At 35.4% G+C, this 27,011-nt stretch overlaps 5 protein-coding genes across 7 annotated transcripts in view; 3 read left to right on the top strand and 2 right to left on the bottom strand.

The window, feature by feature from the left end:
• The window catches only part of LOC143912339 (uncharacterized), a 976,232-nt gene that overhangs the window by 811,633 nt on the left and 137,588 nt on the right, over nt 1-27,011 (top strand). The gene's annotated exons all lie outside the window — the stretch shown is intronic.
• Nucleotides 1,953-6,916, top strand: LOC143914047 (leucine carboxyl methyltransferase 1). Its single transcript, XM_077434141.1, has 4 exons — nt 1,953-2,263; nt 5,130-5,316; nt 5,431-5,782; nt 5,851-6,916. Exons 1-4 carry the CDS (start codon nt 1,979-1,981, stop codon nt 6,050-6,052), a joined length of 1,026 nt encoding a protein of 341 aa, XP_077290267.1. The 5' UTR covers nt 1,953-1,978; the 3' UTR covers nt 6,053-6,916.
• On the bottom strand, nt 6,911-11,967 carry Acadvl (Acyl-CoA dehydrogenase very long chain). Its single transcript, XM_077434130.1, has 10 exons — nt 11,765-11,967; nt 11,141-11,330; nt 10,090-10,430; nt 9,861-10,002; nt 9,491-9,649; nt 9,155-9,418; nt 8,905-9,073; nt 7,914-8,101; nt 7,608-7,820; nt 6,911-7,529 (listed from the first exon to the last, which is right to left on the bottom strand). Exons 1-10 carry the CDS (start codon nt 11,836-11,838, stop codon nt 7,392-7,394), a joined length of 1,878 nt encoding a protein of 625 aa, XP_077290256.1. The 5' UTR covers nt 11,839-11,967; the 3' UTR covers nt 6,911-7,391.
• On the top strand, nt 14,034-23,094 carry LOC143922956 (guanylate kinase). The gene is made up of 5 exons (XM_077446396.1): nt 14,034-14,466; nt 17,327-17,594; nt 19,388-19,611; nt 19,694-19,801; nt 22,011-23,094. Exons 2-5 carry the CDS (start codon nt 17,338-17,340, stop codon nt 22,070-22,072), a joined length of 651 nt encoding a protein of 216 aa, XP_077302522.1. The 5' UTR covers nt 14,034-14,466; nt 17,327-17,337; the 3' UTR covers nt 22,073-23,094.
• The window catches only part of msb1l (protein), a 31,572-nt gene continuing 27,674 nt past the window's right edge, over nt 23,114-27,011 (bottom strand). For 2 of the 3 annotated variants that reach the window (XM_077446376.1, XM_077446383.1), the window contains exon 7: nt 24,190-24,349. In XM_077446376.1, coding sequence (XP_077302502.1) covers nt 24,318-24,349 — 32 coding nt within the window. In that variant the 3' untranslated portion in view covers nt 24,190-24,317. Of the gene's footprint in view, nt 24,350-27,011 lie in introns of all 3 variants that reach the window. The other variant, XM_077446368.1, reaches the window with a different exon arrangement.

The following is a 27,011-nucleotide window of genomic DNA, read 5'->3' as shown; positions in this document are numbered from 1 at the left end:
TCCTACAATGGAAGAACGCTTGCAACTTAGCCGAATGCCGAGCCAGCAACACACTGCCATATCCAGAGACCTTCTGAACATAGCCGAATGCCGAGCCACCAACACACTGCCATATCCAGAGACATCTGAACATAGCCGGATCCAGAGCAACGACACATTGCAGATCCAGCGGCCAGCACGACACCAAGTCAACAGCCAATAGCCGTCTCGAGAACACTACGATTCCAGCCGCTTCAACAACATATTTATACACTTGTATATTCAAACAATAAAGTACCTTATTCAAACAAACAGCAGTATTAACTACTAAAACACAGACGAACTCGTCTATAATACATGGCGGACTGGTGGTGAAGAACACCTTCACAACTAGATCAGTCCCCAAACCGCGTAAACACTTTCTTTACAATATCAAATTTTATATACATATGTATGTACATATATATACAATCTTCGAAGAAAAGCTTCAGGTTAATATTTTTTTGTTCTCTGAGAACTCTGGTAGTTGAATTTTGGTTTATTTATCTTCAATCCGGTTCCTGGATTTCGAGTTTTTGTGTGGTAACTTGACAAAATGAAGTCTTTTTCAATTAAACCCGTCAGTGTCGATATCTGGGGATTGAATTTTTTTATTAATATTAGTAATAAATTATTTGGAAAGAAATTAGAAGCTGAGATTATAGATTGTGTAGGAATCTCGTCATCGTCATCGAAACATTCTAGAATATTCCACAACAACAAACCACATTTCGCGCAGAACTCACACACGTAAACAACACGTGCACTTCTTGGAATCAATCGCCAAAACCTTCGAGACAGTTCCACCCCTCACACTCAAGCGGAACGCCCCTACCAGTCGAGCGGAAACAAAACCAGTCGAAGCACACCTGCAGCCATTATATTAAACTCAAGCGGAACGCCCCTACCAGTCGAGCGGAACCAAAACGGTCGAAACACGCCGCCGCCATTAAACTACATCGAGCGGAACGGCGCCAATCGTTCCAGAAAAGTCCACCCCATCGACAAAAGCGCATTCCTCGCTTACGCATCAACAAACCACCACCATGGGTCAGGTGATTCCAGAAACACTATAAAAGGAGGTACAACCCAAACAACGCCAGTCGACCCACAGCATCAAGCGTCGACACACAGCACCAGACCAGTCGACCCACAGCATCAAGCGTCGACACACAGCACCAGACCAGTCGACCCACAGCAGCAAGCGTCGACACACAGCAGCAGACCAGTCAACATCCAGCTCCTGACCTGCCGCCACTACACCACGCGGACTTGGAAGATCAACCAGCCGAACGAGCCAGCAACACACTGCCGTATCCAGAGACCTTCCGAACATAGCCGAACAACGAGCCAGCAACACACTGCCGCATCCAGAGACCTTCTGAACATAGCCGAACGACGAGCCAACAACACACTGCCGCATCCAGAGACCTTCTGAACATAAACGAGTGCCGAGCCAGCGACACTCTACCATATCCAGAGACCGCTGAACGCCATACTTTTACCCAAATATAATACCTTTGTACAACCATAGGCAAACAATAAAACTTAATAAAACAAGCACAACAGTGTTTCGTTAGGCTGGGATACGGTCAACACACATGTACCCCGCCTACAATTGTTTTTCTTAAATATGTGGAAGTAAATAATTACGATTTTTTATCAATCGAGAGTTTCAAACATTTTTTTAACTATCGTTTATTTTTCGAATACCGGGCTGAGTGTTGCCCCCCTACCCCTACCTGGAAACGGCTGAAATGACGTCCCTGATTCCCTACAATTGTATATTTGGAAAATCGAGGCTGACGAGCGCAGTCTATACAAGCGCCTGTTTCAAAAGATATACGCGTGCGGCGTGTCACGTGTTACATAAGCGAAAACAAGAAACAGTGTCGAAAGAGTGGCAGACGTGTGTAGCGTTGTAGCGTTGTAGTTTTGTAGTGTTGCCGGGCTGCGGGAGATGTCAGAGATGTCAGAGATGTCAGAGATGTCAGAGATGTCGGTGGGCGCCGACGAGCCGGTGAAGGCGACCAACGACGAGGCGTGCGAGTGCAAGCGGGCGGCGGCCGCGCTGGGCTACTGGGCCGACCGCTGTCTGCCGAGCATCGTTCACGTTCACACCCACACTCACACCCACACTCACACTCGCACTCACACTCGCATCGCCAGGAACCCGCCCGAGATCAACCGCGGCTACTACGCGCGCGTCGCGGGCCTCCGCCTCTTCGTCGACAACTTCCTGGCGGTCAGTCACCCCTCACCCCCTCACTCCCTCACTCCCTCACCAACCGGCTAAACGTATGCCATTCACAAATTCACATTTGGATCCACAAACGTGTGAAAAACAAACCAAAACTTACGTCAAATACGCACTCACACTCACACTCACACTGAACACCACTTTACCCCACCAATCACTGTAACTCAGTTTTAACGTTAATTAGAGCCGTCGAGTCCCAGTTCTAGTGGCTCCGATTTCACGTTTCAATCAATCAATCAATCAATTTACTTTGGGTACTTTCCCACTATCTGGAAGCACTAGTGGGCAAAGGTCCAGCGCCGGGTCAGTGTGCGAGTGCGTTTGAGCTTTCGTATCGCTCGCATCCACGTATTCTCAACATTTCGCGTATGCAATTCACTCTCATTTGGATCCACAAAGCTCCTTAGGTGAACCACAAACGTGTGAAAAACGAACAAAAACCATTTTGTATCTTTTATCATTTACATCAAATACGCACACTGACCCGGCGCTAGATCTTTGTCCACTAGTGTTGTGTTCGGAAAGGAATTGATACACGAATTAAAATTATGCTATTAGTGGTTAAACATGGCTTATCTTATATATTAAACATTCATTTATTTTTTTATTAAATTTATATGAATCGGAAAGAAATAATATTCAACAATGTCGATATCGTCGTCATAGAAACTTTGATTTGTTTTCGATGCTCCTAACCAAACCTTACATACAAAGTCTCTTTCGAATTACAGTCGCGGTTTCGGAAACCGGAACACCATAGAAAAATGTGATTTTGCGTGAAATTTCAGTGATCTTAAATAAAATAAACACCCAAAGTCATTAAAATGGTAGATTATATCATAGTGCTTTATTTTAACGACAATTGTTAAGAAAAGAAACAACAAAAAAAAAGTTAGGGAGAATTTTAGTCCGAGCCGGTTTTTATGACCAAACGCAGTCTCCACAGTTGAATGAAATTTTGAATGAAAAAACACAGTTGAGCGTAAACTTTTAATTTTATTAGTCACATGGTATTAGTTACAAATTATAAGAACTTAATTAATATTTTTTTGCGGCTCCTTTTAATTTTATGCCGGCTTTTATACCGTTAGGCATAGAATCTATTAAGTTTCTTAAAATGACGATGGGGAAGTCTTCATACCATACTTTTTCAATGGTCTCTTTTAATGATCGATGGCTAGACACATTTGTTTTACTAATCCTATATTTAATAGCCATTCATAAATTTTCAATTGGGTTTAAATCGGGACTATTCCCAGGGCATGTTAATGTCTTTACACCCAATTCCTGCAAATAAACCCAAACCTAAAAAAAAGTAACAAAAATATTTCAGTATTTTGACCGAAATATTATTAATTACATTCAATACCATTAAATAAAATTAATATTCACTAATTTAGCTCGATGACAAGAGGCAGAGTCATCTTGGAATATGACATCATCAGAATTTGAAAGATGGTTTTCCATTGATGGGATAAAACTTTCTTCTAGAATTTTTTTATATGCTATTCCGTTAATGGAACCTTGCAGAAACTGTATTTCACCAATTCCATAATAAGAAAAACATCCCCAAACCATGTGGCTTGAGGGATGCTTCACTGTTTTCATGGTACATTTTGGTCGAATCTTTCTCCAACTTTCTTCGAACATACGGAAAACCATCGGAGCTGAAGAGGTTGAATTTCAACTCATCAGAAAATATCACTTGTCGCCAATCCGATGTCGTCCAATTTTTATGATATTTCGACCACTCTAATCGATTTTTCACCATTTTCTTCGTAAGTAATGGTTTTTTCGCAGGTTTCCGAGCTTACAGTCCAGCTTCTCTTAGTCCTCTTCTTAAGGTTACATCACTAATTTCAATTGAAAATTGATCCGAGATCTCTTTTCTTATCTCTACAGCAGTTTTGAACCGTTTCGGTAAAGATAATTGAGTTATCAGGCGATCTTGTCTCTCGGATGTGCATCTTTTCGGTCCTGTCCCCTTCTTACGATCAAAAGTTCCAAAATCCTTTTTCTTTTTCATTATTCTTGACACAGTAGATACAGAACGTCCCATTTGTTGAGAAATTGATTGTAATGAATGTCCATAGTCTTCCAAAGCCGCGATTTTTATATTCTCCTCCAATGATAGTTGAGTGTATTTTTGCATGGTATTTTTATTTTCAACGATTTCGATCCGTAAATCTCGAAAGCTCACACTAAACTGAACTCAAATTGTAGAAAACAATCATATGTAAAAGACCCGATCGTTAAAAACCACACACCTAAAGGGACAATATTTTTATTGCCCAATAATCGTAAAATCACAAGTGTTCCTGTTTCCGAAACCGCGACGGTATATATTAAATATAATATATACATAAATATAAGATAATTTATAGGCGCGCGCGCACTACCCATTTTTCCAAAACGCTCCCCATTTGCCCGCATCGAAATGTTGAATGAATGTGTGTGTGTATTTATTTATTTTTATTTACTTGATATAAAAATGATCAAGTTAACATGATGAGCTTAAGATTTTTTAATATATTAGTAAATCCGGCTATGGTGAAATCCTGTATTAGTACTCCAAGGTTATTCGAAAATTGACCCAATAGAAAATAATTTAGACTATTTCAATCATCAGTGTGTGAATATTTTCATTGTTATTAATTGTTTTAACATTCATTCACATAATTTCAATTAAAATATCTTATTCTTTTACATTTGTTACTAAATAACGATTTATTAGAAATTATTATTTATCAAAAAATTATATAATTTTTATTTAACAAATATTTGATTATTGTATAATTTTTATTTAACAAATATTTGATTATTTTATCCAAATATTGTTTTTTTTTTTTAGGTCACTGGGAACAATTGTCAGATTATAAATTTGGGTTGCGGCTTTGATACTCTTTATTGGAGATTGCGTGATGATATGAATCAAGCCATCACCAATTTTGTAGAAATAGATTTTCCTAGTGTCACGGCTAGAAAATGTCAAGCTATCAAAAAGAGCAAGCCTCTGTTAGAAAAAATCTATGCTGAAGGTATTCATTTTTATTATTACTAGCCTCTTCTTACTTCGCTTTCGATTTTTACTATTTAAATATAAAAAGAATGAACACAATCATATTTAATTTTGTATATTACTTTTCAAACAGATGGAGAAGTCATTATTCGTGAAGGAGATTTGCACGCAGATGGTTATCATCTTTTAGGATGTGATTTACGCTGCTTATCTGAAGTTCAACGCAAATTAGAAAGAACTGGAATTCAATACGACTTGCCAACATTGTTTATTGCCGAGTGTGTTCTTGTTTATTTGAAACCTGAACCATGTCAAAAGCTTCTCACATGGCTTGCAAAACAATTCTCCAATTCTATGTTACTCGGTTATGAGCAAGTAAATCTTAAAGACAAGTTTGGCGAGGTGATGTTGTCAAATTTGAGTGCCCGCGGTTGTCCTTTAGCTGGAGCAGAATATTGCACATCTTTGGAAACTCAAAAACAGAGGTGAATATTGTCAATATAAATTGTGTATGTTCGTTTTATTGTATAATGTGACGAGTTTTATTTTTCAGATTTTTAGACACTGGATGGAGTGTTGCACGCGCTTGGGATATGGAGACCATTTGGAAAGCATTACCAATAGATGACCGTCGTAGAGTTGAAGCTTTGGAAATGTTGGACGAACGTGAACTTTTAGTTCAACTTTTCCAACACTATTGTATTGTTATCGCCATGAAGGGAGAAACTTTAAGCAAAATTAGTATCGACGATTGAATAAAATTACAATTGGATTACATTGTAAAATATTTTGTAACTGTGTGGATTTTTTAAATAATTCTCAACGTTGCTAACGTTTTCTATTCCTCTTTTAATCGAACTATCAATAGTTCTAATCGTTAATATGTGTGAATTGAAGGATAGAATTCTAATGAAACCATAAATAGTGTATTAATTATTTGGTTCGTATAGATATTATTTCATGTATCCAAGTTGTTATTTTTTATATATATATATATATATGTATTATTTTCATTGAAACATACACTTGGTTTCATAAAAGTTACTTAAAAGTAAGTAATTATATATGGGTATCAAATACCATATTCTAATTTTGTAAATATGTATGTTACATTTTATGTGAATTTAATCAAATTATAATTTATTACATTATTATGAAAGCCATTTTTAAATTGGTTCATTAAATATTTATACATATATGTATGTTCCAACATGCATAAATATTATCAATGATTATTCAAATAAATGTCGAACTACCAATTTAATGTTGTTAAATGTATATATGTATAATATGTACGTATGTATTCAAACAAATCAAGCAATGATAATGAAAAATCTTAGCAGTCCCACGCTAATATTTTCTAAATTTGATAAATGTATATTTTATTAAATGTGTATTAACCTATTTTTGACAAATTCTATACTTCTATAGTTTGGCATAATTGGGACTTTACATACTATAAACATATTTATTTTTATAGTGTACGTATGTCTGATAATGCGTATTAATGTTTTTTTTTTTTTTTGTAATGCCTAAAATCATTCATTATTGTAAGATCAAACCATTTTGTGATATAGTTGTATTTTAAATCTGGAAAAATAAAAATTCTAAATGTATTTTAATAATTTTATTCTTATAAAAATATATTTATACATCTTTAGGAGTATTACGTATCCTTTATTTTATGTCATATAGGCTCCTCAAATACACATATTGAACACATTTATATTTTAAGCAAGTACAATATTTACGTGCACATACTTACAAGGTAATTTCTTTATTTAAAATCCATGCATATGTATATATATATATAGAATTTTATCGCAAATTCGGTAAATTTTGATACATAAAATCATCTATTACAATAAATAAATAAAAAATTCAAATACACACCTCGAACAATTGACTAAAAAAAAAAAAGTTACCTACCAGTTTAAAATCTCAGTGGATTATAAATTAGGTTAAAATATATATCTAATTATAAAAATTTAATAGTTTTCCATGTTTAAATACTATGTTTATCTCTCACCGTGACTCGTTTTTGAATAAAATTAAAATGTGCAATAAATGTTGCCCGAAATAACCAAATAAAAATTAAATTCCTAATGGATTCTTTTGGTGGACACCGCCTGTCTCACACACATTCTTAGATATTGATGATAATTTCGAATATAGGTCCAGATGTGTAGCAGAGTTAATTTGCTGAAGATTGCTCGTTACTCTTGCAGATGCCTAGAAAATAATAAACACATAATATAATAAATATACACATTTTTTTTAATAATCACAGTACATATCAGATTAACATACTTCTGTGCACCATGCTTGGGTCATCAATGTTTCGTGTGCTGCCGATGGTAAACCTAAATTGATGGCGCGAGTGGCTCTGGCCAGGATGACTGCCATTGTATATGTGTCAATAGCAGCCTGTGCAAGTCTATTTAGAATATATTGTTCTTCTACGATACCTTTTCCGTATTTAATCAAAACTGACTCGATGGCCTGACCGAATGCATCGACACTCTAAAAAAAATGGTCCAATAGAAGTGTGAAAATAAATTGCCAAAATATATCTATATTATTCAATTGTAAATCAAACTCAAAAAATTTGTTCACCTTTGCAGCTAGTTGTGCAGATTGATCCAGATCTGGTGCAACAAATTCACTCATTGAAGGTCCACTGGATAGTCCCGTAGAACGGAATACCCTTTTTCCAGCTTCGGAAAATATCAACCCAAGGTTGGCAGTGGGATTCTTAAAAGCCTTTTGCAATTCTCGCAAATGAGTTCCAGCATATTGAATACCTGATCAAATAATTCAAACTTACTTCATCTACATATGTATATACGAAGTATCAGTAGATGAAATATTTTAATCGTCAGACAATTCGACCTCAACATTTTTACTGATTTTAATCAGTACAGATAATTGATCTCATGGTTTTAAAAAAAAATTGGATATAATTCAAACACCGTTAATCCTATCACACTGAAACTTGGTATTGCCTAATTAAATGCTAATCGTTCCTTGTAATTTTCTTTAAATTTTTAAGTCAACAGGTAGTGTTACTTCCACTTATACATACATAAAGGCGAAAACACACTGAAGGGAACGCAAAACCACATAAAAAAATAACACGTGCCTCTCAGTGTGTTTTCGCCTTAAGTTTCTGTTTAATTTTTCTTTGCGTTTTTTTTTATCTCATAGCCTCTTAATAGATTGGATCGAAACTTTTGTACACATTGTAGTTTTGATAAATTTAATAATGCATAACAATAATATCACATCACATCAAACAATTATTGACGTATTAAATATGAATAGGACTGATTAAAAATTAAAAATTTTTGAGATGATAATTATCTTAGTGTTATGAAAAATATTTTTAATGTGTGTAAATAAATTCTTTTGCTATTAGGTGGAAAACATTTTTTCTACTTCTACTTTGAAAAGTAATTAATAAAATGTTTGCATGCTTAAATATAGTATTAAACTTGCCCACATGTTGTGGTTTTAAGACTTTTGCTAGTACTTTTGGTAAATGGCTGGTGCATCTATTCTCAGCCTTACTATTATTATTAATGAAGAATGTACATATTTGACAAACCTGTTAGAGCAACAAAAAGTCGAAGTATATCATTAGTTCCTTCAAAGATCCTGAATATTCTCAAATCCCTCATTACCCTTTCCAAACCTGTCGCTTTCATGAAACCCATTCCGCCTAAAATCTGAATGGCTTCGTCACACACCCACCAAGCTGATTCGCTAGCAAAACACTAAAAATGAGAATAAATATAATTCTAACAACGTTAAAAAGATAATTTATTCTAAAGATTTATCTAAATATATTAGATTACTTTAGAAATAGCTGCCTCAAGATGATAATCTTGACTTCCTGTGTCCATATTTCCACTGATCATATAAGCGAGCGATTCAGTGATGTACTGTAAAATTTGCATTCTAGCTAATTTCTCTTGGGTGGTGCCGAAAGAATCGAGGCGACGGCCAAATTGAGTTCTAGTGGTAGCATGATCGGTCGCTTTTTGAATGCAATGACGCATTGTTCCTGACAAAGCTGCAGCCATACCAAAACGACCATTATTTAGGATGTTCATTGCAACCTTTAAAACAAAGATTTAGTTTACAATGGTTCACATACACATACATAATTAGATGTGTAAAAGAATGCTAACTTTAAAACCGTTACCGACGCCGCCTAATACATTTTCAATGGGAATTTTAACATCCTCATAATATACCTCGGCAGTATTGGAAGCTTTGATTCCCATTTTCTTTTCTGGTGGGCCGTTAGTTACACCACCAAATGATCTTTCTACTATGAATGCCGTTACCTAGAAAAATAAAGTTTTTTGTATTTTAAATTAATTAATTAAATTTTGCTTAGTAATTTCAAAAATAAAAAAGCACATATATATTTAAAATTATCTCGACAATTAGTCAACTGATGTAAGTAAATAACCTTTGATTTGATATCTTTTTCAAGAAAAAAAAAACATATTTATCTAAAAATATTTGATAAACAGATAATATTCAAATTTTTACCTTGTCGACAATCTTTCCATCTTTTTCAATAGGCGTTTGAGCGAAAACTGTCATAACTTCAGCAATTCCTCCATTGCTAATCCAAATTTTGGACCCATTTAAAATAAAATGTTTTCCATCATCCGATAGTACAGCCCTCGACCTGTTTGAACACATGATCAATGTATGTATGTATGTATGTATGTTAAACATATAAATTAAAAATACGAATTGAAAGTTGTTAAATTACTTTATAGAACCAGCATCAGAGCCAGAAGAAGGTTCAGTTAAACAGAATGCGGCATACTGTCCATTGCTTACTCGCGGTAAGTATTTGGCTTTTTGCTCTGGAGTTCCGACCAGTAAGATTCCTTTGAACCCAATTGACTGATGTGCGCCTAAGGTGATACCCACTCCTAAATCGTTACTACCAACGATCTCCACCATACGGGCATATTGAGTATTTGTCAAACCAACACCACCCAATTCGGCCGGAACTTGGAGGGAAAAAGCACCAAGTTCCCACAGTGCCTTCATTGTGGCTTCATCTATGTTTGCAGTGTCGTCATTTTTTTCAGCATCGTTGACTTCCTAAATAATTAAAAATATATTACTAAAACTAAATTTTAGTAAAATTAATATATTACTAAAACGCACATTATTACCATTTCAAATCATATTGGCAAAACTATAAGGCGAGGTTTCTATTAAAAATGCGACAAGAGTGAATCGCCTTATATTTAAGTCTTAAAAAATTTAACAATAATCAATTTGCTTCCAATAAGTAGAATAAAAAAATGTGGGTATAATAATTGATATCATCTTATAGTCTGGCAAAAACGGAATTTAAACAAATATACCGTAATATAAATTTTAAATTTATATTCCTACCTACAATCATCATAAATTAATGATGCAAAAATATTACAGTAATATGTAGTATTAAAATGCTTGAATGATAATATGAGTATTGTTAACTTTATCTATTGTTATCTTTTTTTATTTAACAATTTTAATGCAATCTATTTATATAAAACGCTTATTTCGTACAGACAGTCAACTGACAGTTTTTTTAAAACGGTATTCACTTTTGTCAAGTGCACCTACTTAGTCACTAGTATGTTTATAATATAACAAAATTGTACATGTGTTTAGTGTTGAAATACCTTTATATCATATGTGTATATTAAACTAATAAGAAATGTTAAAAATTACCACTTACACGAAAACCATGTGAACTGTATAAGAGGTATGTAAAAAAATGTATGATAATATGCAGGTTAGAAATAATCAATATTTACAGCAAAAAATTTTTCAACAGGATCAATCAAAGCTTCGATAGTTTCTCTCTGTTCTTCATTCAAAACGTCGGGATATGGAAACACTTGCTTAGCTTGAATTTGTCCACGAAATATATTCATGGTGAAAGATAAATTCTCTTTCGGGTGTGAAACATCTTTATCTTTAGATTGAGCTGATGTAGCCAAGTATCTGAAATAAGAAAAAAAAACAAATATACATACAGTGAATGTTGCTAAAACTCAATAAAGATAAAAGACTTAATTTTGAATAAAAATGAAAATTATTTTATTACATAACAATTATTAAAAAATTTCAATAGAAAAATATTAAGAATTTAAACCAAACACAAGACAATTTTTTTAATTGGTTGTGCAACTATCGTTCACTCAAACCACTTTTCGAATGAAAAGTGGGTCATCGCTCCCGAAGTGATGGCAGTAGTTGGTAAATTTGAGTGACTTGAATCAAGAGTTAGAACCGTTTTAAGTATAATGTTGAGTTGAAGCGGAGTTGGATTTTGCATAATTGTTAATGATTATTAACCATTCCTCAAAAACATGACGATTGAGAAATGGACGAGCACATAAATATGAAAAATGAAGTACGAGATAAATTTGAAGTACCTGATGGATTTGTTAGCATTGGGAGTGAGTCTGCAAGCGCGATGCACCGCTGCTACAAGTCTCGAAGAACTCATATTTGCAAAGAACACGCCTTATTCTTTCCGAAACCAAACTGGCTCTGCTTCCGAAGCAGCGATTGAGTAGCTGACTGTCCAAAGGTCGCTCATTTCCCCCCCCACACGACTGCTGTACCACACGTACACGGTTGCCATTCTTCTGACAGTTAACATAGCATTGCTTTTTGCGACCATACTCTAATCATAGAAAACGCAAAATAGTATTTACGACTCTAAATAGCACCGTAAAGGATTTATGCCCTTCTATTTGAAGTAAACACGGCACTAAAATATACACTACACACTACATATACTCATACACACAGACACAATAGTTTGAAGTTTTGTTGAGTTTTCGTGACCGATATTTAACTAAAGCAATGGATGCTTTTCGCACAAAAACTCGTTCACTATTTTCAATTTCATCTATTCCGAAGGAGGATTCATTTCCCACGCTCAACCATTGATGACATCTCGAGTCGAGAACTTTCCACCCTAATAACGGAACAAATCAAACGGAAATAATCAAACGGAACGAACGGCATTCCTTGCACACGAGCCGCATACAGCGGACCACTATTTAAACCCGCACGGTGGGCTCAACAGTCAGTTCAACAAGCGAGCAGCCGCCAGCCCGCACTACAATATTAACGAGAGATCGATCTTATATAACACGATAGATAGATAGGTCAAGGGAGTGTCACTACCCGAGAAAACTATCGATAAAACGCAGTCACAACTACTCAACAGTCAGTCAACAACAGGCAACAGCCAGCAGTAGACCATGCTACACCAACAACCAGTCGGCTAGAAGCAGCTGACCAGCAACAGAGCCAGACTCACTCAACCTGCAACAACGAATATGAAAGAACCACTCCAAAACACAACCGATTCCAGCCGTTTCGAGAACTTCCAGAACATACCCACTTTATCAACATAACCTTTTATACATATGTATACCCAAAACTATATAATAAAAATAATTTATTCCAACAAAATACAACCGTGTTTCGTTAGGTCGGGATACAGTCAACATCAACCCCCGCCTACACTCTCTTGCTTTGAACACTAATGGGGCGATCTATTGTTATTTGAAAAGCATCCGTTGACCTCCTAACTAGAGATAAGCCAGTTGTTAGGGCAATAGTTATAAAAAAAGGCTCAGCGAAGGAGCCGAATGAAAAAAAATGAGCATTTCGTGGACCAAACTAGGCAACTGCTTTATGCTTTTCACAGAAATATGATAATTTAAATTTATTAGTCGAAAATTAAGTATGTGTGCTCTTCATGAGAAAATTCAAGTATAATCCTTTTATCACTGTGATGACAGTAAAAAAATATATATTAATTTTAATAAACCGGAACTGGGATTTTTTCTTAGAAAAGTCAAAAATGTTGTGACCGGTTCGATGATTACTGGTCAAAAAGCATTAGTCACAAAGTCACTAAAATCTCTATAACGTCTGGCAGCCGAAAAGTTCATCATACTAACGAGAACTTGAGTGCCAAATATTGTGTATTCGCGATTTTAATGACAAAAATTGTCTTTTTGACCACCACAATGTGACTAATAATCCAATTACCGTTGTGACCATGTGATTTTTTCCATACCACAGAAATCAAGTTGAAAATTTATATTTATATTCTTTATGTACTAAGTTAAAGTTGATAAAGTTTTGGCTAGAATATGTAGACCAGAAGTAGTATTTTTTTTTAGAAACAATATTTGTATTATTTTATTTTGATCTTTTAAATTATTTCCATCTTTTAGAGATTTTATATATTTATAATATTTACGGCGAAGCTAAATAATAAAAAAAATTTAACAAAATTCAACAACCGGTAAATTTTCTTATATTTGTGCTCAATTTGTATATATTTTTATTGGTTCGGTGATCATTGGTCACAAAAGTCACTAAAATCTCTATAACGGAACATCTGGCAGCCGAAAAGTCTATCATACTAATAAATACTCGAGTGGCAAATATTCCGCATTCGCGGTTTACATAGCAAAAATTGTCTTTGTGACCATCGCAATGTGACTAATAATCCAATTACCATTTTTATTACATACTTGTTATTATCATCAAATACGTACGTTAAGTTATGGATTGGTGATATCCGAATTTTTTATGTAATTTTTTGTGTTCTCCCTTAATTAAAAAAAACATGCAATATTGAAACACATGCCAGCCGGTTATTATTTTATAAATAGTCTTTGGAACAACATTGTTCAGCACTTTGCCATTGTCTTTTCGATCGTACAAAAGTTGTTTGTTTTTGGATAGAAAGTATTTAATCGCATTGTCTACCTCGGCAAATGTATCGATAGCATGCTAATGGGTACTTGGTACCTGAAGTGTCATTAGTGGCAAGGGCTATAAATAAGCGCGTGGTATGGCCGTAAAAGGCAGTGTTGCGTCTGTAAGTGTAGGCTGGAGCGCGTGCGGGAGCCGAGCGATCAGCGAACAACTAGCAGGCTCAGTTCCCGTGTTTCGGTAGAACCGTTCGCACGGGACGCAGAGCGCGTGTGCGGTCCGTCCGTAGTTGGCAGCACGCAGCTGATTGCTCTCACTTTTGCCGATCTTTCACTCGGACCTTAGCTTTCGATCAGCACCACCACCACCACGCATTTCTTCAGGAGAGGTGAGATGATCGACGTCGCGACTTCCACGTCCATCCAACCAACCCTCGGGAGCCTCCTCACCCCACCCCACCCCACCTCACCACGTGCTCGCCTCCAACTGTCACCTCACCTCACACTTCACACTTCACACTTCACACTTCACATTCTGCTCGCAGCGGGTTTCATTCATTGTGTAACACTTTGTAAAGCCTTTGTGGAGTTCAATTTACGTTCTTAATAGTGACATGTATCCAACGAATTCCAAATACACGTACGTGTTTCATATCTCGCATGTCGCTATTTGCTCATTTCGACTTCTATTTCGAGGCAATAAAATGTGTAATTGAACCGACGTTGTTCACATTCAAATTGACAATTGAGTGTTTTGTGAACTATCTACATGTTGGAAACATGCGCTACAAGTTGAAGCTGGAAGTTGTACTGGTTTTTTGGTATAAAATAATGCACGACTGACGATTTTAGAAAGTTTAAAAGGGAAAACCTTTGTCCAAAATAAATTGAGAAGAGGCTTGTAATATATTTACCAAAAATAATTTAGTTTTCTTCTAAAAGCGTTTTGGAATTGTAACACGAGTCGTTTGTAGACACACGTTTATCAAATGTTTACATATGTACATACAATCGGCGTGTGATAACTTTATTTTATCAAATTAATTTTCATTCAAAAACGTACAGCTAAAAACTAGATTAACTAGTAAAAGAAAACAGGATATTTATATATTAATATTGTCATTTATTCTCTTACAATGATAAAATATAAAAAAAATCATATGGAAATGGAGAATTTATTTATCAGATAGTTAAAATCGTGCATATGCAGTGCCATAACTAGTTTTTCGTGTGCATGGTTTATTTTTTTTGGTTTTGGGAAAAATAATGGCTACTTGTTTAGTAGCTAGGCTCGCGCTTCATGCTTAAAAAAACCAATCACGTTTTGCGTTTGCTTTAACGTAATATTTCGACGCGTTGTTAACAGATGGCACAGTAATGAGTTTATTCCTACCTTATAGCGGAAATGAAAATATGTCTAAAATAATAGCCTTGAAAAGGGTCGCGTCCATTTAGCTTTCCCTAAATCCCCTAATCCATAAAGTCTCAGCTCGTTCCTCGTCTCCACTTAATTACCCATTTGACAAACACCCACATTCGTTGTATTTGTTAGTTTTTTCATGAATACCATTGTTATTAAATAAGTAATAAGAAGAGGTTAGTAAAAACGAACGTATTGAGACGTACATATGTATACTTCAGGAACGCGCGCCAATACGCAGTTGGTTTTTGAGCACGAAGCGCGAGCCTCACTACTAAACAAGTAACAAATACATAATCAATATCTTGATTGTTATTAACCCTTTGAGTGCTGACGTTTTTTCTGTTGTAGCCCACCACGCTAAAAATTTCGCCAGCATTTCCAACTAGAATTATTTAGAAATCTAATAGATAGCAGATATAAAAATTGTAGCTAATCCAAACAAACCCTAGATAACTTCCGCCGAGGATTTCGAGTTTTGTAAAGGTGTGTTTAGACTTTCTAATATATCTTGCAACAATATAAAATAAAAAAAGCAGTCTATTAATGGATGTATTTTGCCAAAACTAGTTCCATCTTCTTCACTGTTGTTAAAATGCTACGCCAAGCCACAATCTGAAATATTCAGCAGTTAGGGATTTCCATCGGGTAATTCTTCTATGGTTATAAATTCAGTAATTCCCGTGTAAACGAATCTTTATAAACGTTGACAAATGATTACACGGCCCACGTACAATGCATTGTTTTTTCAATGCTACCTTTAAAATTCTTAGCAGGTAGTATTCTTGTTTACTTTATACATGCTCCATATACAACGCCTATTGGCGTTGGTCAGCATTCAAAGGGTTAATAAATTATTTTGAAATTTTTGGAAAGTTCTGGGAATTACAATAATATAAGAAAAATTAATTAAATTAAATTAAATATTTTTTTTTATAATATGAAAATCGTAATTTAAAAATGTTGGTACTTATTTATACGCGTCGGAGTATTGAGTATACACACAGTTACATGAATGACCTCTAGGTGTCGCAATCTGTTTTAGTAAAGTGACAGTACGCAAGTAGTGATTCTCGTTATATCGAACAATGTCGATAAAAATCGAAAACGCATTTCCAAAATAATTTTACAATACATACATACATTGTTCAGTAGTTGGTGATGCCATTACTCTTTATTCTAATGCCTTATCTCTTTAAGGACATATATAATGATAGAAGTTTGCATAGCACGAAGATTTGCCACAGCTGTTGATTGCGCTGTCCTACATATGACTCACAGAATGTGGAGTGTAGTAAAAATAGAATAGAGTGTGGCATAAAAAAAGACATGCACCCACTCACGTACTTTGCTTAGATGGGTATATTGATGCATACATACATATATATGTAATTAAAAAAAACAATCACTGCTTAAATGACTTTGTTGTTATTGCTGGTGATGTTGTTGACTTCTAATATCTTAACGATTCATTGCATTAAGCTAGCATTTGTAATAGGTCTTTGTTCTAATTATGCATGTAATTGTTATGTAAATAATGTTTTGTTATGCAAATACGTATGTGTGTATTTTATACTATGCAATATGGATAATTGCTGGTTTCATCATAAGAAACGATTTGTGGAGAGATATCGAGTTTGATTACAATGTTGTGTTGATAAACATTTTCAGTATTGTGAAGGAGTAGAAATTTTACAGTTGCCGTAAAATTTGTGATTGTTTGAGTGAGGAAATTATTTAATCAATTTTTATTATTAATTCTATTGTTGACGGTTTGTCAATTTTCATTAAAAAAAAATGATGATCATATCGGTATTTCATGTTTCTAGTATTATCAACCATGGTGCATCATGGTCCACGCCCTCTGGTATTGTGCGGACCTTCTGGGTCGGGAAAAAGCACATTGTTGAAGCGACTACTGGAAGAGTTTCCAGATAGGTTTGGCTTCAGCGTTTCCCACACAACCAGAAAACCCCGACTCGGTGAAAAAGATGGTGTGCACTACCATTTCACCAATTTGGAGTCTATGGAAGCTGCAGTTGCACAGGGAGATTTCATAGAAACTGCCAAGTTCAGTGGGAACATGTATGGAACAAGGTATTATTTTTAATCTTATATATGGACTATGCATATGTATTGAATAATCAATTTTTCTTTAGTGAAATTTTAAATCGTTTATTTACGGTTGGATTTATATTGATCTTTAAAGGTTTTTATTGTATACTTATCACAATTTTCCGATAATAGTGCACTTACGTTTTAATCAGATTTTAAATAAACACTTGTAAATGTATACATTTTTTGTTTCAGTATTGATACAAATCCTAAATCCAAAATAAATTTATGTAGCAAATTGAATGCTAATAATGCTAAAGAAATGTTACATTTTAAGAAGTTTTACAATAACATTATTCGATTTCTCAGAACTGTTATACTTCCTTGTTTACTGTCAGCCAATTTTTGCATCCAAATTTGACTAGTGATGAACAGGAGAGCGTGATGCAAGAAATGGCGTGATGATTTGCTGTGATGTGAAATTTTTATTATATTTATTTATGTGTAATGTATATTTGACTATAAAAAAAAACCGAGTTTGCGTGATGGAAGTGTACACTTCTCAGTTTCAAATTTAGAAAATCGTGTGAGAATTTTATATAGAAAGAAAAACGTTAGAGGCCGTGTTTAATTACATTCTTTTGTGCTTAAACCCTTGACTATAATAAGATAAAAAACGGTGGATTTTAAAGTTAATCGAAGTATATTTAAAAATAAATTATACTGCAGTATTATCCATATATGATACTGGTTTCATATTGAATTTATAGATGAATTGGCTGTAGCTAAATATATATGTATATTGCCATTTTCCTTTAGACCCGATTTGTAACAGCTTATTTATGCAGCATGGTAGTCTCATTTACCGGTTGGAAGTTTGCCAGAGTTCATCACACTGCATATTACTGGCATAATGAATTTTTCAATCAACAAAGAGTTTAATTTCGAGAATGCAACTTTTTGTTTCAATTTCAAATTTTTAAATTTTAAACATTCATATGTAAACGATGAATATCACATATATGAAGATAATTATCTCCATTGCATCTGTGATTCGACCTGTTTACATTCTATATATAGCTATTAGAATCACACGTTGGCCTGTTTACAGCAAACTACGCACATCTCTTTCATTTTGGTGGACAAAAAAGTGTTTACCATTCTGACCTTGCTGTTTATTATAGGCAACAAATTATTTGGTTAGTTTATAATTCCAAAAGAGGTCAGTAAAAAAATGAAAAAGTTTTATTTCATCAATATTTTCACAAAAAAATCATATCTAGCAGCCAACACTTATTTATTTAAGGGTCAGGTTAGGTTAGGTTAAGTTAGGGTTGGCCCTATTCATTTGATTATATTGTTAGGGTCGGTATTATTCAGTCTCACTGTCACACAAGAGAAGTGAGACGGAACTGAACCTGGAGCGAGGACCGAGGGGGTAGATTATTAAAAGAATGTTGCTAAGTGGCAAAATTCATCAGGATATTTTATACTAGGAGCCATATTTTTTAAATGATATTACTGATCATCTTATAATAATCATCGACCGTTTCATTTTATTATCTGATCATTTTGGTTTACTAATTGATTATTTAGTTTAATAACTGATCATCACAGCGTACTGATCATTTAGAATACTCACTGATGATTTCGAAATATTTACTGACAACTTTGTTGATCAAAAGGTGAATAAATTACTGATCAATTAAATACATGCCTTTATTATACATATATACCTGATTGATTTTTTCTTGGCTTGCATTTATAAACTATTTGAATAAATTTTTTTTAGAAGTGGTAATAAGTTTTGGTTTTTATTGACATTAATATTGTAGCAAACAAGCTGTGGAAGAAGTACGGCGTGCAGGCAAAATGTGCATATTGGATATCGAAATAGAAGGTGTGAAACAAGTTAAAAATACTGAATTAGATCCATTGTTAGTTTTCATCAAACCACCTTCAATGCAAGAGCTTGAACGCCGGTTGCGTGGAAGAAACACTGAAACCGAAGAGTCTCTTCAGAAACGCCTCGACACTGCAAGGAAAGAAATGACTTATGGTACATAATTGTAATAATTCATCATATTGTTCCTATTGGAATTTTCACGAATAATTTTTTATGTTATGAATCGTACTCTCAGGTGAAACTCCAGGTAATTTCCATATCGTAATAGAGAATGACAACGTTGACAAAGCGTACGGTCAACTTCGCGAATTTGTCGGCACTCAAATTGATCAGGACAAGCTAGGTAAGACAATAGTTTCATTTTGATCAAATTTATCAGCTTCAATCAAGCAAATTCGCTTGTGATTGTGTTTTCATTTTATTGGTCGCACAATCGCTTTAAGTACAGTGCCAGTCTTTTCAAATATGAATTATCCACTACCTTTTCTTTTATTCTCGGATATGTTACAGTCCAAGCGTTCACTCCAGTTCTTTCATGAACGATTGGTTAAGTACTAACAGTCAAAAGCTATCTTCAAATAAACTCACCAGCTGTCGCATGAAACTTTTGAGCCTTCAAAAAATATTTTAAAACGCCAAGCATTAAAAATTAGAAATTATATGGAAGCCGCATTACAACGTTGCTATAATTCCCGTTTTCGCCAATATTAACATTGTAACCCAGTTTAAGCAGCGGGAGCCTAGAGGATGGGACAAACGATTTAGACTTATGCTTAAGAGTTTGTGTACATGAACAAACTAGTTAATTTGTTATTTTGTGCACACTCTAACTGTCCAGATTGGTTCGTATGAACAAACTAGTATGTTCATAAACGAACGAAATGTACACTTGGACTGTAACATATACATAGTATGACAAACAATTTTCATTGATTAGGGTAACTCGCAAACCGGTTTTAAGTGGGTCTTCATATTTGAATAGAACTGTACTACTTTTGCAATAAAATTAGTATTGCTTAACGTCACATTATCACAATTATACAACATTCACTGTAGAGTGAGGATGCTTTAAAAAAATAACATAAATAAAATATCCTTTGTATTGAAAACTGTCCACTAATACATAACATTTTTAATATTCCTATATAAAATGTCTAATTATAATTTTAATGTTTGTGTTTCATGTTTTGAATGTTATCCTAAAATGTTGCTCTAATTTTTTGTGAACATATATGTTTTGTTTTCACCTAACAATTGAAGGTATTCATTTGTATTCTTCAGATGACTCGACTGCAGAATAAAATCGTGAATACTATACACGACATCCCACACAATGGTGAATTAACATTGCATGGGTTTCACTGTCATAGTACCTTTAACTTTTGTGAATTACAACGATTTGGCGAAATATTCGTAATGTTTTAAAATGAGTATTATTAACGCCCTAGCGTAACTATGTGGATGTTATGTTTGTTGTTGAATGTATTTAATGTTGATATCTCAGATCTTTTTAATTTTCTGTATTGAATAAGATTAAATCATATTTTTCAGATATTCTAAGATATGTATGTATCTTCTGTAGGAAGGCAGAACTTAGACAGCTGGTTAACGTAGAATTGTGTATTACAGAAATAATTATTTAGAATTGTAAAATTCTCACTTTGTAGTGCATGTATTTATATAATATATGTATGTATGTATTCTTTATTTTAACATTATTTAGATTAATACGATTTTAATTATTTTAAAGGCTTGAGCTTAATTTTACTAATCAATCTATTCACCTAATAATAAACCACAATTTTTTTATGTATAATTTTTTTATTTTAAAATATAATATATTTGTATTTTTAAATCGGATAAAATTTACGCAATAAATAAATGAGTGACGGGTATATTTTGACCATTTAATGCAACTTTTTGGTCTTGAAATATTTTTAATTATATAATAATTCATTTTAATTTTAATTAAAACATACATACATTTGGAAAAGTGAAATAAACTTGTCACTGATTTAACTTTGTTAGTAATATATATTGTATATTAGCTCTGTTATAATATATATTAAGTATGGGTAGTCCTCAACTTACAGTGGTTCGATTTATGACGATTTGCATTTATGACCGATCTTTTTTTTACATATTTCAGAAAATTACTTATTACATAAATTAAAATTAAATCATGGGCCGCCTTTACCTACAGCCACTGCCCTTTGGAAGAAATAAAATGACGTTTACCTTTTGAAATAAATAAAATTGATTGAAATAATTTATTTTTATTTTTTTATATTTTGTTATTTTATATGAAATTCGATTTACGAGTGATTCAACTTAGGTCCGAGGTGCAAGAACGTATCCCCGTGGTAAGTCGAGGAGTGCCTGTAATTAGTTGCTGAAAATACTTATTTAGAATTTCGATTGAGTACATATGAATGTATTGTTAGTATTTTACCGTAAACAATGTTTACTAAATTTTCATTCTATCGCCTAATAGACTAATCTGCATGATGTATTGTAATATTGTATATTAATTATCAGTATTCTATTTATAGTATTTTGCAGTCCTGGTTTGCTGTCTCCAACTAGAGGATCTTTGATTGTGCCCGTTAAATAGATATTTTTAAATCTCGCTCAGGTCAAGCAATATTATTAATTAATAAACGTCTATATTTTTGTCATCAAATTTCGTATGTTTTGATAAATTAGGTTAAGAATTTACTACCCATTTTATTCCGAATTACATGTAACGCTCAATCAATGAATCTCGCTTTCATATGAATTGTTGTTTTATACCTAAATATAAAACACCGTCAACAACTAATGTTAAAAATATATGACAGCATTTATTGCATTACAGCGTATCAACTGGTCTGATTATGTGTTCACATAAGTCACGTATGTATTATCCTTAAAATTTTCACAATTGACTGGTTATTTGTCTGATTTCCTTATTGAAATCATTCCATGTATGATTCAGTGCTACTGTTATGATGTAGCTTTAAGTTTATTTATTCATATAATTTAAGAACAATTTTTGATACGGCCTAGGCAAGCTTTATGTATTTGTACTTATTTTGTGTTGTCCATTTATTTATTTATTTTTTACATTTATGACCTTTATTCGAATATTTTGTTTGCAATAGCAATAGGGTTTGACTATCTGTGAATGATAAATTTTGCATTTAATTTTAATACAATTAAGAATATTATTCTTCGTCTTTATTTAAAAAAAACCTTGACGTACAAATGGTTGACATTAATTTTAAACAATTGTGTATCTCAATTTTAATTCCTTTCTTGTCATTTAGTTACACAATGAAGATAACTTATAAAAATTTATTCATTGACATAGATAAAATAAATATTTGTGTATTACTTACTAATTTGATAACTTACACTAAAATTAGATGTGAATGCATTTTTACAAGGCTATTCTATTTATTTCCTCAAGTGGTGGAAATATTATTACATACAAATCGCAGTGTAGTCCAAGTTGTAAATTCAAACAGAGTGGTTACTTATGTGGATTGTATGATAAATCCTTATTTTAATAATAAATTGTGATAATTGTCAAACCTTTATGTTTAGTTTTATTTGTTTTGTAAATTATTAATTGTGAAAATAAATACATAATTAAAAAAAAAAACGATTTTTTAATGAAAAAATTTAATATTAAAAAATATTGACCTTGTTAATTGAAATAAAAAATAAAAAAAATATTGAAATACAATGTTAAAAATAAGACTTACAAAAATTAAAACATTCACATTAGTGTTATCTACAATATGACACTGTTATCTTGATCCCAACGCGCTTGACGAGGCTTTGGTGGTGTATTTTCAATTGAATTTATCAGGTTTCTTTTGGAGATTTTTTGTAAATTGGGATTTAATTTTTTACAATGAATGTCGATATTTTGAGCACTTTTAATTTTGATCGGTATCTTAGACTTCTTTGTGTTATCATTTTTCTCTTCTGGGATATCACTGATGAGTTTGTTAGTTTGATGAACGTTCATCATACATGCTAGGGGCGTCCTTGAAGATTCATTTTTGGGGTTGAGTGCTGGCTTTCTGATAGGAGTGCTATTCTCATTGTCAATAGTGTCTTCATAAATCAAGAGAAAGTCCGATTCCAATGTTTTCATGTCGCGTTTTTGTTGCAGTTTCATATTATGGTCGAATATTTCTTGCATTTTAGAGTGTACTTCATCTCTCTGTATTTTATTTTCTTGATCACTATCTAATAAAACAATTGGAGTCCTGTTGATGCCGACCGATGGGGATCTGGGATCTTTTTTCGACAAATTTTTAATCTTCAAAATGCATGCATTTTTATCACCGATATCTGCCTGTTCACCTTTTTCGACTGCCACAGATTTGGGCTTTCTTTTGACTGTGTCTAAGTTAGTTTCTATATAATCTAAATTTGTTTCTAACAAGCCGGGTACCCTACAGTCGTTTTCACCAACTATATTATCTGATTCGACAATCGCACTGCACTCGGGTGTACTTTCGTGTGGATTTGATGCTTTTGGAACTTCTGCATTTTCATTATCTATATGTTCAGACAGTTCATCATCCAAATTTCGCTGACAACTTTCAATATTATTGTTTTGATGAGAAATGTTCGCTTCTTCGTTGCAAAATAAATTGCTATTATTGAGTGAGATATCTGCGTTGATTTGATTGTACTTAGCCATGAGTTCGGGATTCTTGATGAGGACGGCGAGAGGTGTTCTTTGAAAATCTAATGTTGGAGAACGTGGATCGATTTGATTCATCAAAGCTCTTATTGACGGATTAATAATAGTATCTGTCTCGTATTTTTCGAAACACTCCTTGGTGAGATCGACGTTTTTAGTTATCTTTTGTAATTTGCTGTCCAAAGTCTGAAATAAATAAAATGACGATTGAAAATAAATACTAATTTTTGTTTACAAATATGGAACCAATTATAGGGAGTTGTTGATGCATATAAAAGAATAAATAAATTATGCAATTAAAAATAAAAATTATTGCAATAGTTTTCCAGCGACTTGGCCTAGTGTCAATCTTGACTAGAGCACCAGGATTCAAACGTGTTTATGATAATGTTGTGTTGGAATACGGTAAATTGCAATTTTTACAATCACACAAACTTATGTAAATGTACTACACTTTCAATAAATAGTATTATCCAATACCTTAAGTCTTATCTGAATTGGAAAATTGAAATTAACATCTAATATGTAATTTCGAAAGAGACTTTGTATGTAACTATTGTTGGTTCGTAGAAAAACAAATGAATCTAATCTATAATTTGGAAAGAGACTTTGTATGTATGTAAATATGTAAATATCCTTGGTCGTCGTCGTCTTCGTCGTCCGTAGATCGGTGACGTCATCGAACACGTGATTCGATTTTTTTTTTTTTTTCGATTCATGGGCGCCGATTTGTTTTTTTCGTTTCAATGGATTCACCCCCGCGGGGGCGCAAAGCGAGTAGTTTCATGGGGCCCCGCCAGGGGCGCCACAAGGGGCGCAGCCCCGTGGGGCTCAAAAGGGGGCGCCACAAGGGGCGCAGCCCAGTGGGGCCCCGAAGGGGGCCCGGGGGGCCCAGCCTCATGGGGCGCAGCCCCATGGGGCTCAAAAGGGGGCGCCACAAGGGGCGCAGCCCCGTGGGGCCCAGCCTCATGGGGCGCAGCCCCATGGGGCTCAAAAGGGGGCGCCACGAGGGGCGCAGCCCCGTGGGGCCCCGGGGGGGCCCAGCCTCATGGGGCGCAGCCCCATGGGGCTCAAAAGGGGGCGCCACAAGGGGCGCAGCCCAGTGGGGCCCCGAAGGGGGCCCGGGGGGCCCAGCCTCATGGGGCGCAGCCCCGTGGGGCCCAGCCTCATGGGGCGCAGCCCCATGGGGCTCAAAAGGGGGCGCCACGAGGGGCGCAGCCCCGTGGGGCCCCGGGGGGGCCCAGCCTCATGGGGCGCAGCCCCATGGGGCTCAAAAGGGGGCGCCACAAGGGGCGCAGCCCCGTGGGGCCCCGAAGGGGGCCCGGGGGGCCCAGCCTCATGGGGCGCAGCCCCATGGGGCTCAAAAGGGGGCGCCACAAGGGGCGCAGCCCCGTGGGGGCCCGGGGGGCCTAGCCTCATGGGGCGCAGCCCCATGGGGCTCAAAAGGGGGTGCCACAAGGGGCGCAGCCCCGTGAAGCCCCGAAGGGGGCGCGGGGGGCCCAGCCTCATGGGGCGTAGCCCCATGGGGCTCAAAAGGGGGCGCCACAAGGGGCGCAGCCCCGTGGGGCCCCGAAGGGGGCCCGGGGGGCCCAGCCTCATGGGGCGCAGCCCCATGGGGCTCAAAAGGGGGCGCCACAAGGGGCGCAGCCCCGTGGGGCCCCGTAGGGGGCCCGGGGGGCCCAGCCTCATGGGGCGCAAGCCCTAATAGGCATTAACTAAGGGGGGCGAAGCCCTAGACGGCAATTAATCATGGGGGCGCGGAGGGGCGAAGCCCTAAAAGGCAACTGATCATGGGGGCGAAGCCTTAGACGGCATTTAATCATGGGGGCGCGGAGGGGCGAAGCCCTAAAAGGCATTAACTAAGGGGGGCGAAGCCCTAAACGGCAATTAATCTTGGGGGCGCGGGGGGCGAAGCCCTAAAAGGCAACTGATCATGGGGGCGAAGCCTTAGACGGCATTTAATCATGGGGGCGCGGAGGGGCGAAGCCCTAAAAGGCATTAACTAAGGGGGGCGAAGCCCTAAACGGCAATTAATCTTGGGGGCGTGGGGGGCGAAGCCCTAAAAGGCAACTGATCATGGGAGCGAAGCCTTAGACGGCATTTAATCATGGGGGCGCGGAGGGGCGAAGCCCTAAAAGGCATTAACTAAGGGGGGCGAAGCCCTAAACGGCAATTAATCTTGGGGGCGCGGGGGGCGAAGCCCTAAAAGGCATTAACTAAGGGGGGCGAAGCCCTAGACGGCATTTAATCATGGGGGTGCGGAGGGGCGAAGCCCTAAAAGGCATTAACTAAGGGGGGCGAAGCCCTAAACGGCAATTGCTCATGGGGCGTGGAGGGGCGAAGCCCTAGAAGGCAAAGGCTCAGGGGGGCGCCGAGGGCGAAGCCCTAGAAGGCAAAAAAAAATTTTGATTTTTTTTTTTGATTTTTTAAAAATTTTTTTTTTAATTTTTTTTTTTGATTTTTTTTTTATTTTTTTTTAATTTTTTTTTTTAATTTTTAAATTTTTTTTTAATTTTTTTTTTTTTTTAATTAAATTAGCTTAGTCATGTTTAAGCGGTTTATATTATAAACACTGAGCGAAGCCGGGTAATACAGCTAGTATTCAAATAAATTTAAATAAAATAAAACTATTCAAATAAATTTAATAAAATGTTTACTCTTAGATTGGCCATGTTTAAGGGGTTTATATTACAAATACCGAGCGAAACCGGGTAAAACCACTAGTAATATATATTTTGGGTTTCTAACATAAACTACATATTTCAAAAAATATTGTTTTCAACCAGATACCTAACGCCATACATTTTTGTACATATAAGCATACAATAAATCTAATTATTATATATAT

This window comes from Arctopsyche grandis, chromosome 1, assembly GCF_051622035.1.
Source record: "Arctopsyche grandis isolate Sample6627 chromosome 1, ASM5162203v2, whole genome shotgun sequence".
Classification (NCBI taxonomy): Eukaryota; Metazoa; Arthropoda; class Insecta; order Trichoptera; family Hydropsychidae; genus Arctopsyche; species Arctopsyche grandis.
Note: the sequence above shows the minus strand (reverse complement) of the source record. Positions and strands in the feature narration are given on the sequence as shown.

What these genes read in the sequence shown, in the direction of transcription:
- LOC143914047 (XM_077434141.1), top strand. Translation starts at nt 1,979, where the DNA reads ATGTCAGAGATGTCAGAGATGTCAGAGATGTCAGAGATGTCGGTGGGC. An exon ending in TCGTCGACAACTTCCTGGCG is followed by an intron (nt 2,264 to 5,129) that starts GTCAGTCACCCC and finishes TTTTTTTTTTAG; the next exon opens with GTCACTGGGAACAATTGTCA. An exon ending in AGAAAAAATCTATGCTGAAG is followed by an intron (nt 5,317 to 5,430) that starts GTATTCATTTTT and finishes CTTTTCAAACAG; the next exon opens with ATGGAGAAGTCATTATTCGT.
- Acadvl (XM_077434130.1), bottom strand. Translation starts at nt 11,838, where the DNA reads ATGAGTTCTTCGAGACTTGTAGCAGCGGTGCATCGCGCTTGCAGACTC. An exon ending in TCTGATGCTGGTTCTATAAA is followed by an intron (nt 10,003 to 10,089) that starts GTAATTTAACAA and finishes GTGTTCAAACAG; the next exon opens with GTCGAGGGCTGTACTATCGG. An exon ending in ATGGAAAGATTGTCGACAAG is followed by an intron (nt 9,650 to 9,860) that starts GTAAAAATTTGA and finishes TTATTTTTCTAG; the next exon opens with GTAACGGCATTCATAGTAGA.
- LOC143922956 (XM_077446396.1), top strand. Translation starts at nt 17,338, where the DNA reads ATGGTGCATCATGGTCCACGCCCTCTGGTATTGTGCGGACCTTCTGGG. An exon ending in GGGAACATGTATGGAACAAG is followed by an intron (nt 17,595 to 19,387) that starts GTATTATTTTTA and finishes TTAATATTGTAG; the next exon opens with CAAACAAGCTGTGGAAGAAG. An exon ending in AATTGATCAGGACAAGCTAG is followed by an intron (nt 19,802 to 22,010) that starts GTAAGACAATAG and finishes TTCTATTTATAG; the next exon opens with TATTTTGCAGTCCTGGTTTG.